This window comes from Melopsittacus undulatus, chromosome Z, assembly GCF_012275295.1.
Source record: "Melopsittacus undulatus isolate bMelUnd1 chromosome Z, bMelUnd1.mat.Z, whole genome shotgun sequence".
Lineage (NCBI taxonomy): Eukaryota > Metazoa > Chordata > Aves > Psittaciformes > Psittaculidae > Melopsittacus > Melopsittacus undulatus.
The window spans coordinates 42,268,619-42,281,030 of NC_047557.1; the positions used below are offsets into that span (position 1 = coordinate 42,268,619).

The 12,412-nt window shown below is 44.3% G+C and overlaps 1 protein-coding gene across 1 annotated transcript in view; it reads right to left on the reverse strand.

Annotated features, from left to right (window-relative positions):
• FRMD3 (FERM domain containing 3) overlaps window positions 1-9,353 on the reverse strand; it is a 142,402-nt gene extending 133,049 nt beyond the window's left edge. The window contains exon 1 of the mRNA XM_034073253.1: window positions 9,255-9,353. Within this exon, the coding sequence (XP_033929144.1) occupies window positions 9,255-9,353 (99 nt within the window). The remainder of the gene's footprint in view (window positions 1-9,254) is intronic.
• Window positions 9,354-12,412: the final 3,059 nt, after the last annotated feature.

A 12,412-nucleotide genomic window follows, 5' to 3' on the forward strand; every position in this document is an offset into this window, starting at 1 on the left:
AACCTTGAGATTTTAATATACCATCTGTTCCAGGGGCCCAGCAATAACCAGTAACAACCAGGTAAAATCCAGACTCAAAACTTCACCTTCCCATAGAAAAGCCACTAATCTTTTATTTTGTTAAAGGTAATATGGGAAGCATTGATACACATTATTAAATCACTCCTGACCTAGTCAATCTACGCAAATACAATCAAAAGAATACAGTACTTGTTCACCAATTATCCATTTTGGTGCTAATTTTTGGCCAATTAATTCTGCCAAATGATTGCTTTTCAGCTGCCCACTATATCAGATCTGTATCAGTGCACTGAAGATGCCTAGACAGAGGAGAGTATTTCAAGGTGTAAGAGGTCTAAGCCTCACGAGGTACCAAAAGCCCTTTCAAGATGAAAGACTGTATAAAATTCCTGCAAGCAGAAAGCACCCTGTTATCTCAGAGGAGCCACGTTCCACCTCAGGAGATCAAGCCCATGATTTGCAGTTTGGAGATAAAAGCTGGGCTGCATGGTATTACTGATTTTTCCCAGCTGCTTTTTATTATAAATACAGCTTCACCCCTACTGTTCAGCCAGCATCCAAACATGCACAACAGTAAAGAATGTAAAAATTTGCATTCAAAGCTGTGAGAAAAACAAAAGGTGGGTAAAAGTGAAAAGATTATACTTGTATTTTTAAGCAGTAACTATTCTTTTAGCTTGTCCCTGTTAACGAGCTAACTTTGTCTGAGGATACCTGCATTTTTCACATTTTTTTCCTCCACACTGGAGCACAAGGCCTCACCAATATATTGGAATACTTAACATCTACACTGTTTGTACTTACTGAAATACATGTTCATCTTCGACCCTGGATCAGACAAGTCCTTAAGCACACATCTAAGTTTCCCCACCTTTACCTACTAGCAATCAAAACATGAATTACAATGTCAATTGCAATACACAGGAAATCCACAGTTAAAAGGCAAGATCATCACCATTAGGACAGATAAATTACAGACCTTGCTCATTAATAAGACAACATGAAGTGTAGACTAAAACTAATTCACCATCATTAATAATCCTTATCCAACACAAAAGTAATTTAGTATATATTGAATCAAATCCTGCATAAGCCAACTTTTTATTTAAGAAAAACAAGAAGGAACAGAGTTTGTGAATTGGTAGCAACATGGAAATACGACAAGTACATATGTGCTTTTACCCTACCAGAAATATAGAAAGCAATGCTGACCTCCACAAACACCTACCAAGACATACCTATCCATCAAGACAATTGCTTTCTTACTTTGTAATGAGAACTCCTGACACCCTAGTAACTTTCTAATAGGACTTTCTATTCTTATTTCCTTTTCAGCTCTGGAAGGAGCTAAGAGCACATCAATAAGTGATATTAAAAAGAACACAAGTTACTGCAAATTTAATCAAAAGCACAAAATGACAACAGAGGTAGCTTTAACCCATCATCTTAGCTTAATTAGAGAGGCTTCTCATCTGCAACTGTCACCAAGGGTACTTGTAAATGTACAATTAGAGGCTTAAGCATGAAGTTAGGAATACAAGCCCTAGTATGCAGTTTCCAATACGCATCAACAGAACATAGCACAGAACCTATTCAAATTTGCACCTCCTTCCTTATCTTGTCTTACTATTTTGGACTGTTACAGCATCATCCCAGCAGCTCAAGGCATTTACCATTTACAGTTCTGACATTGCTTACAGGATAAATATATATTCACTAAATCTCCTGCCTGCTGTCTACATAATCCCTTAACCTTTCCCTTTCCGCAGCTATGGTTCTCAGCTGCCTTCTCTTTTCTGGTCTCTTTGCTCTTTTCATGCTCATGCTGCCTTCCCTTTCCCACTTCTTTTTCCAAATTGTCGACATTTTGCATATCTTCACACTGAGATTCATGGTCACTATTCTTTAACTTCACAGCCCTCTTCAGCATGCTGTTTTGGTTTTTACACTTTATTAAAGGACCAGAATGTTAAAAAGATGTTAAAGAGAGTTCTTTGGTTAGCAGATTTCTATTAAATTTAGCATCTGCCTGCAAGATGCTTAAGCAAGAAGGCAAGTTTCAAGTCATCAATGTGCTACAAAAAGACCTAGACAGGATAGGACACAATTAAAAGGGGGGGAGGGGGGGAGGGGGGGAGCAGTGTAAAACAAAAAAATCAAGCAAGTCAATTTTTAGCCAAACTAAAGGCAGCATTATTCATCCAAACTGCACAGAAACAGCTCCTGAATTGAGACAAAAAAAGAACCTAAGAGGCCACCTTACACTATTCAAACAACAGTGGCTTTCTCAGACGAACCTTCTTAGATTTTGTCACCTTCATATTGACTTTGGCAAAAACAAACGTAAAACGTCTAAGAACAGACCATGAGTAAAACAGAGCTTTCCTCTGCTTGTTTTCTTCATGACTTCCAAACCAGCTTTTAAAACTACATCTTCTCCTTGCTCAGAAGCTGGGCACACTTAGAAAATCAAGTTTGTTCTTCTAAGCAGCAATCAAATATTCATTTAGGTACATTAAACAAAAAATCAGTAGTATAGCCAGGGGATTGTGGGGGATACCAATACCAGTTTTTGTTTGGGAAAGCTCACACAAAGGAGAAACTGCATCATTATAAAAGCCTGCTTATCGTACACATTTACATATAGGCTGAGGCACAAGAAGATCCAGTCATGCAGTACTTCTACAAAAAAACACACAGACAACAGAGTTCACTACCACTGTCAATAACAGGGTCCAGCTGAGAGAAAAGCATCATTCATGCCAACTTTATCCTTGATCGTGAATAACTTGATCTCAGCAGCTCAAGAAGTAAACTAAAACTTTCTTTAATTTCAAAAGTAACTAATATATTTAACATAGCATTTTTCAAGAACGAGCTTTTAACATTGTATTAACCTCTTATAGAATCATAGAACAGTTAGGGTTGGAAAGGACCTTAAGATCATCTAGTTCCAACCCCCCCTGCCATAGACGGGGGGGGGACCTCCAGGCTGTTTTTCATAACCTCTCAATTTCACACCTCACACTAAACCATGTGAACCAAGGCTCTGTCCAGCCTGGCCTTGAACACTTCCAGGGATGGAGCATTCACAACCTCCCTGGGAAACCCATTCCAGTACCTCACCCCCTTAACAGTAAAGAATTTCTTCCTTATATCCAGTCTAAACCTCTGCTGTTTAAGTTTCAACCCGTTACCCCTTGTCCTATCACTACAGTCCCTAATGAAGAGTCCCTCCCCAGCATCCCTGTAGGCCCCCTTCAGATACTGGAAGGCTGCTATGAGGTCTCCACGCAGCCTTCTCTTCTCCAGGCTGAACAGCCCCAACTTTCTCAGCCTGTCTTCATACAGGAGGTGCTCCAGGCCCCTGATCATCCTCATGGCCCTCCTCTGGACTTGTTCGAGCAGTTCTATGTCCTTCTTACATTTGAGGACACCAAAACTACACAATACTCCAAGTGAGGTCTCATGAGAGCAGAGTAGAGGGGCAGGATCACCTCCTTTGACCTGATGGTCACGCTCCTCTTGATGCAGCCATCCATACGGTTGGCTTTCTGGGCTGTGAGTGCACACTGCAGCTGGCTCATGTTCATTTTCTCATTGACTAACACCCCCAAGTCCTTCTCCACAGGACTACAGTGAATTTCCTTTTTGCCCAACCTGTAGCTGTGCCTGGGATTGCTCCCACCCAGGTGTAGGACCTTGCACTTGTCATGGTTAAACTTCATGAGGTTGGCATCAGCCCACCTCACAAGTGTGTCAAGGTCAGTGTCAAATGCTTTGCACAAGTCCAGGTAGATGACGTCAACTGCTCTATCCCTCTCCATCAGTTCCATAGCCCCATCCCAGAAGGCCACCACATTGGTCAGGCAGGATTTCCCCATAGTGAAGCCATGCTGGCTGTCACCAAGTACCTTGTTGTTTTTCATGTGCCCTAGCATGCCTTCCAGGAGAATCTGCTCCAGGATTTTGCCAGGCACAGAGGTGAGACTGACTGGTCTGTAATTCCCTGAGTCATCCATTATAAAGAAATACATTTGAGTTATAATGTTTACCAATACACACTTAGAGTTTAAAAAGTTAAAGAAATAGTAGCAGTAGTCACCTCACTTAAATGAGATATCCTGAAGCCCACACCCTAAATCATGCCAGTGGCACCACTGAACCCAAGGTGTACTTACACATTTAATAGTAGTTAACTTTACTCAGAACTGAAATAAACACAAGTAATCTTACAGGATAAACCAAGAAAATAAATAAATAGGTAAACAAACAAACAAAACTAAACTTACTATTTATGATATTACGCTGGTTTTGGCTAGGGCAGAGTTTGTTTTCTTCATAGTATGTAGTATGAGGCTATGTTTTGGATTTGTGATGGAAACAGTGCTGGTAACTGTTATCAACAGATGGGATGTCTTAGCTACTGCTGAACAGATGCCTACAGAAAGGCAAGGCCTTTTCTGCTCCTCACCCCAAGCCACCAGCGCACAGGCTGGGGATGCACAAGGACTTGGGAGAGGACTCAGCCAGGACAGCTGACCCCAGCAGACCCATGGAATATCCCATACAATGTCATCCTGAGCAGTAAAAACTGTGGGAAGGAGACCAAAGGCAGGACATTGGAGTGATGGTGCTTGTTTTCCCAAGTAACCATCATTTGAGATGGAGCCCTGCTGTCCTGGAGATGGCTGAACACCTGCCTGCTGATGGGAAGTGGTGAATTAATCCCTTGGTTTGTTCTGTTTGTGTGCACTGCTTTTGCTTTACCTGTTAAGCTGTCTTCATCTTAACCCACGAGTTTTCTCACTTTTACCCCTGTGATTCTTTTCCGCACCCCACTGGAGTGAGTGCAAGTGGCTCTGTGGGGCTTAGCTACAAGCTGGGGTTAAAACACAACAAATGTTTATGCTATTGCTATTAAAAGGTTAATTAAATGTGTGAAGTTACTGCATGAAACCTGAAAAAAAATAGAAGTGTTCATTATGCCAATGACTCAGAAAATAAGTAACTCATTAGTACCTCCAGAAAGGAGGTCTTCCTGCTGCTCCAGACACATTTCTAATGGTTTTGAATACCTACTTCCCCCAGTGCCCTCTTTCAAGCCTTGGTTCTGTGTTTTATCAGGCAGACTGCATAAGCAGGTCACCTCTCTCTCTTGCACATGGAAACAAACAGTGGCCACTGGCCCTCCAGGCTGTTTTTCATAACCTCTCAATTTCAGCATTGCCACTGTGACTTCACCTTACTGCTGCTGTAAGACTGCCCCGACACACAGGTCCCAGAGAGGCCTCACAAACAAAAAAAAACATAGGAAAATAAATGTCATCACAAGAATTGGTTAAACATCCCTCGGGCCCTAGCCCTTTCCTGTGTCTGTCACCACTTCAGCTAATTTGCAGTAACAAATTCTCTCAGATGAGGACGACACACTGAATCGTGACCTTTGAGTTGCAAACCTAGCCTTGAGCAACTTGGTGACCTACATGGTGGCTGCACAGCTTGATAACTAGTTGGCTGGAGTCTGCAAATGCAAATCCCCACAACATCCCATGTGCTGTCACTACACTGCCTGCTATAAAACTTTATTTCCAAAAGCAGGGTTATTAGCCTTTTGGCTTGCTGAAACACTGCTTTGAAAGAACTTTAATAGTAAACACAAAAGCATATTTTATTTTGCTTCCTAAACACTATGAAATTTGCATGAGACAAAAACAAACAAACAACCCCCCCCAAAAAAAAACAACACACACATACACATGTATACATGCAGCACCTGAGTAGATCTGCCCCTGCCTTCTTTTCCTAAACTACATCCCAGTGTTTTAGCTGAGTAACACACACTTCTAGTTACACATTTTGCAGGGCCAAAGACATACAGTGCATCCACAAAGATTTTAATTAGCTGACATCTCTGCACTGAAGTGGTACTGAGGCCCTCTGATACCAGCCTACGTGTGCAAGCCAACTGCTGGAAAGATATACTTAAAAAGTAAGGTTTGGCAAAACTTAGTGTGCTAAAATGCAGCAAATCATCAGCTACATATATCACCATCCAGACTAGCTAAGTATCTCCCCTCCTTTCCCCTTGAAAATGCATAGCTAGAATTTCAGTCATCACTATTTTTTACTGCATCCCATGTCCTTAAAAGACTCTGTTGGTATTTCTCAGTGTTGTAGAATTAGGCTTTCTTATCTTCTTAATGACCAAAACACAGCTGTCCAACATGTTCCAGCTGGCACAACCCTGGCATCTCTGCTGGTAACCCAGCAGCACATCATCTGGACTATTTGTCCTGCTGCATATGCAGCAATATGCATATGCACAACTCACAACTTCTATTTTTTCCATTAAAAAAATAAATTAACAAGTTTTGTCCACATTGTGAAGTTCAAATAGAAATCTGATTGAGAGGCTACAGACAAGAAATTGAGTGAATTGAGATTAGTGTCTTCACATCTATCCACATACAAGAGGATAAATCAATAATACAACTAAATTATATCTCCTCTATAGATACTGTGATAGGTATAGGGTAGCTAGAGATAGAATTTAGCAGTTCAAAGCATGTGGTATAGGAAGGAGTGAAAGGTAAGTCAAAGCTACGAAATGTCATCATTAATTGCATGTTTCTGCTGAAGTGACCAAGAGCAAAGTAATTCCTCATTCTAGGAACTGCATTTACATGTTCAGAATTTCAGTGTCTAAAAGGGGAAAAACGAAGACATCAAAACAAACAAATAAAAAATCACATCAGGAGCTATTCACACTTTTTAAATATTTCTGGTCAGTGTGCAGACTCAGGACACAATTCTAGATGAGTTTATAACAGAATTCAATTTTCAGGATTACCCTCAGAACAACAATAGTTAAAAAATTTCAGCTGTAGCCTAAAACACTTTTCCCCTGTATATATTATATGTGGGATGATCCACCAGGACACAGTAAGATTCAACTTGTTCTGAGCCCATTATCTCACCTTGCACAATATAACACCTAAAGTAATTACTATTTCTTTCTACCATGTGGGCATCAAAGAGCATATTCTAGCACGGGTAAATCTGCTTGAGCACTATAAATCTACAGCATTGTAATGACACCAGCTCAGATTCTGACTTTAAAATCATCATTGTTTAAAGACACTAATCTTTAAAGATGCCAAACTGCATTTGTGCTCAGAAAAAATACTCAAGGACCATTCTGCTTCCTACCCATTATGCTACAATCTCTTAACCACGCTATTCATTAACAAGAGCACTGCAAAGACACAAGTACAAGTTTCAGTAATTTCCTGTTACTTCCAGGCTGCATAATATTTGAGGGAAAACTAGTACACAAGTACAGATAGGGAGAGGAGTGTCTGTAGAGCTGCCTTGCAGAAATGGACCTGAGGGTGCAGACTGACAGCAAGCCTCAGTGTGAGTCAGCCGTGTGACCTGGCAGCCCGGAGGGCAAACCCATCCTGGGGTGCATCAAACACAGTGTCATCAGCCGATCAAAAGAGGTGATTATCTGCTATACTCAGCATTGGTGCAACCTCACCTCGAGCACTGTGTGCAGTGCGGGGCCACACAGTTTAAGAAGGATGTAAAGGTCCTTGATTGCATTCAAAGGAGGACAACAAAGCTGGTGACAGGACTGGAAGCTGTGTCATGTCAGGAGCGGCTGAGGGCTCCGAGTTTGTCTAGGCTGGAGAGGAGGCTGAGTGGTGAGCTCATGGCTCTCTGCAGCTTTCTAAGGTGGGAAGAGAGAGCTCCTGATCTCTCTTCTCCCTCGGATCCAGTGATAGGACATGAGGCAATGATGGTTCAAAGCTGCTTGAGGGGAGGTTCAGATGGGACATTAGGAAGCATTTCTATACCAAGAGGGCGGTCAAACACCGAAACAGGCTTTCTAGAGAGGTAGTTGATGCCCCAAGCCTCTAGGTGCCTTAAAAAAAGGCATTTGGACAATGCACTTCATGATATTCTTTAACTTTTGATCAGCGCTTAACTAGTCAGGCAGTTGGACTAGATTATAATTGTAGATCCCTTACAATTATTCTAGTCTAGTCTAGTCTAGTCTAGTCTGTTTTCTTTTGGTCCAAGAAAAAAATATTGCTTGCATCTCATGGCACTAGATTTTTTTCAGCCACAGTAGGTTTCTGCATAAAACCGCCAAATTGATTTAAAGCTGTGGATATTTTATACCACCAGAGAGACAGAAAGACCTACTATGAGTGACAAACAACATCCTAAAGAGCTACACAGATCTTCTGATCTGGATGCCAAGTTCATCTTAGTGATTTTATGAATGCCATGGAAATTTACAACAGTGTAACTTGGTTTCTAACAGTTGAAGTTAAGAATCTGTAAGCCTTCCATAATGCATGAGTTTGGATCTTGTTAGGACACCTGAAATACTTCTGCTTTCACACACTAAAAACATTGCTGCTACACCAGAAATCCACACTCCTTAGTCTTCACTCTCTTACCCTTATTATTTAAAGGAATAAAAAGGAACTAAGTAATTAGGAAGAGGGACTACAGCAAGTTGGAGTTTCTTTCCAACAGCACAACTACTATCACAGAAAACCCTTCCGTAAGTTATCTTTTGCCTTGAACGAAGAGGAAACGGGAGCAGCACTTCATTTTCAATTCTGCCTACCACCTCGGTAACAGCGTTTCCTTTATCTGCACGCCGCGGGCCTTGCTCCCGGTGCAGGGCTTTCCCGGCCCCGCAGAGCAGGTCCTCTCGCACACCACCTCCGCAGCAAGATGCGCCCACCGGGCGCTCCGTTACCGCGCTGCGGGACGGGGCAGGCGGCACCGAGGTCTCCCTCCTCGCCAGGGACCGCCTCTCCCGGAGGTCGCCGTAACCCAGCGGTCGTCTCCTGCCCGCGGAGATGCCGTGCCGGGGGTGCGGAGCACGGCGGACCCCGCGGCTCCAGCAGCGACAGGACGGGGTCCGTGCCGTGCCGTGCCGTGCAATGCCGTGGCGCAGCGCCGCGGCGGGAAGCGGCGAGAAAGGTGCGGCTGCCTGTGCCGCAGGTGCGCTGAGCCCCGCGCAGGGAAACGGGGGTGCGGAATGCTCCCGCCGCGGCCGTGCCGAGCCGCTACCCGGGCCCTGCGACCTGCTCTGCGCCGGAGGGCAGCCGCCCGAGTCCCGGCCCGGCTCTGCGCTCCCGTGCTGGGGTGCCGCTGCCCGCAGAGACTCCCCGCCGCCGCCGCCGCCCCTCTCTCCCCGCCGGCACCTGGATGTAGCAGGAAATCTCGGAGTCGTCCAGCAGCCGCACGGTGCATTTCATCTCCGCGCTCAGCGACCTGATGCTGGAGCTCCGGAACCGGATCATCCCGGCAGCCCGTCCGCCGCCGCCCCTCAGGCAGCCGCAGGGGGCCAGCCTGCAGCGGCGCCTGGCCGACCGCGGCACGGCGCGGCACGGCACAGAACGGCACGGCACAGCGGCGGCGCCGCCCCTCAGCCCCGCGGCGCCCAGCCACCGCCCGCCATTCTCCCGCCCGCCGCGGCCGGGACCGTCGCTGCGTCAGGCTGCGCTCCGCTGGCCGGCCTCAGCATCCCCCCGCGCCCGCCCCTGGCACGGCACCTCTCCGCCCTTACCTGCTCCCCCCCGCTACTCCTCCGCCCAGCCGACCCCGACTCGACTCCCTGCGGGGCTCCGCGCCGTCGGAATGCAGGAAAAAGGCAGCCCCGAGGGGTAATGGTCAACGAGTCTATTTGCCTTCTCCGCCACAGCGAGCCACGCCTGGCTGTGCGTGCACCTGAGCCAGTGGTACCCCAGTGTTTCCCGGGTACCCCAACATTGCCCTTAGCAGGAGGAGGGCCCTGTGAAGTATACATTTATATATAGACGTTTTGTTCTATATATTACAGAAGTTAGCACAGGAGATGGGTGAGCTGTAAGGAAACAGAAGAAAACAATGCAACTTCATGTCAGAGTGCAAGTCTTGGAAACTTGTTTCCTCAGGGGAAAAGAACGGTCCATTAAGGAGAAGCAGTCTCACCCTGTTTGTTGTGTAAGCCTTGAAACAGGGATTAGCACTGTGTTGGAAAAGAAGCACTTCCTTTTTAAGTCTGAAATGAAACGCAGCCAGTGCACAATGGGATGTGGCTGAAAGTCTACAAAGAGAAAAATAGTGTTGACAGCCACACACAAGGTGTATTTCAGTCATTTCACCTGGCTGTCCATGGTCACCCATAAGCGTCCATATTTTGAAAGTAGTTTTGTGTGAACGCAATGTTCTTTGAAAATCCAGTAGAAAACCCTAAACACCGCTACTCCTGTAATCTCTTCCTTTGGCTTCCTGCTGGACTGCTAACAGCAGGAAATACAGACAACCACAAACAAATGAGAAGCATATAATGCTCACTAGCGTCAGCTAATAAATATGCAAAGTCCTTTAATATGCAACATGAAAGAAAGAATGTAAGTATATCCTTCTTGTAAATGATAAATGCTTCCAATTGTGTAATGAAGAGTGATGCAAACCAATGAGTACTTAAAACAGATTATTCACCTCAATAGCCACAGTCAGACTCAAAGTTTAGAAGGTCTCTATCAGCCACGACACCTGCTGTAGACACACACTTGTCACTAATAAGTTAACATTTTGTTCTACAGTCCTTCAGCAAGGGAACTCAGTAGGGGCAGGATTTCAGCTCACATGTAGATTGACTCTCCCACAACACTGCTTTTCTATTTACAGTAGAGAATGAATCTTTTCTTTCTAAGCCAAATATTTTACCTTTCCCTTCAGTCTCTGCAGCACTCCCTAGAAGAGGGAGCTGAGACAAATTAAGCTTTAGGGACCAGATCAAAGCCTATTGCTGTCAGAGAGGGGTTTTGCTTGACTATTAGAATGGTAAGTAGAGGAATGAGCTGCCCAGGAGTTCTCAGAATTACACACACAGTGATGACTGCAGTGTGAAATTCACATCTCCAAACTGACAGTTGCACAGCAAGTGTGAGCTGGGTTGTACTGGCAGCAGCATAGGAGCAGGAGCACAGAGCATGGCAGAATTTTACTTGCCAGCTTTAAAGACAGGTCACTCGTGTCTTACTGATCCTTTATTTGCTTCTGTGATACACCACACCATTTCGACTTGAGGTGCCTGAGAGCTCTGTGAGACAAGTAACAGATTCCTATGTTTTAGACCACAGAAATACTAGCACAGAATATGGCAGCTGTCTAGACGATGTCACCAAACCCATGAGAGATCAAAAATTAATGTTCTGCCCCACAGGAAAAAAAAAAAAACAAAAAAAAAAAACAAAAAAAAAAAAAAACCAAAAAACAGGCAGCGAAAGCAAACACTCTGCCCAGTTGGAACTGCAGAATGTAAATCCACCAGATGGATTTTCCATCAGATATTAGGACTGCTGTCCCTTTCTTAGTCAAAAATCATTATAGGCCATTTTTTTCTTTACCCTACAAATAGGAGGCTCACAAATGTCTCAAATCATTACAAGTTATATCAAAAAAGTTACAAACATATTTCAACTGCCATGCTTGACTGAGTGCACCTGTTTTTGCCATACCTTGGAGGCCAAACAGTCCTTATGCAGCTAGTGTTTGGAAATATCACCTGAAAAGTCAGAAACTAGCATTAAATAGTATGGCAAATATAGAAAACACAAAGCAATACATAGATAAATTCAATTCAGTTGCCAGTAAATGCTGAGCCAATGAAGTATAAAATATAATGATAAAAAACCTCACTGCTTGTACACCTATCCACTTCTGACTCACTGGAAGGTTGTTGGCTACTGCTGTTGCTGCCAAGACCACAGCATGTTGTAGAGCTCTACTCAACCACTCACCTGCTTCATATTGCAGAGTTTGGGAGATCTCAATACCAGGTAATTATGGTTGCAATAACAAATGCTGATGGTCAGGCACATGTTTGGAATGTACCTGAGGTTCATCACCCTGAGAAGGGTCACCAGCCAGTCCAATAGCTGTATTCCCACTCTGTTTTTCTAACTGGTTTCTGGGGTTTTCTGGATGGAGTAAGGGCCAGTAGCCAGGAATTGCCATCAGATATGAAGCTAGATTCAAGAATAGCAGAGAGCAGTAATGAGCTTGAGTACTGCTTTGATTTCTGGAAGCGAAATCACAGAATCACAGAATCTCGAGGGTTGGAAGGGACCTCAAATGATCATCTAGTCCAACCCCCTGCAAGAGCAGGGTAACCTCGAGTACATCACACAGGAACTTGTCCAGGCGGGCCTTGAGTATCTCCAACGTAGGAGACTCCACAACCTCCCTGGGCAACCTGTTCCAGTGCTCTGTCACCCTTACAGTAAAGAAGTTCTTCCTGATGTTAACGTGGAACCTCCTATGCTCCAGTTTACACCCATTGCTCCTTGTCCTACCACTGGATATCACTGAA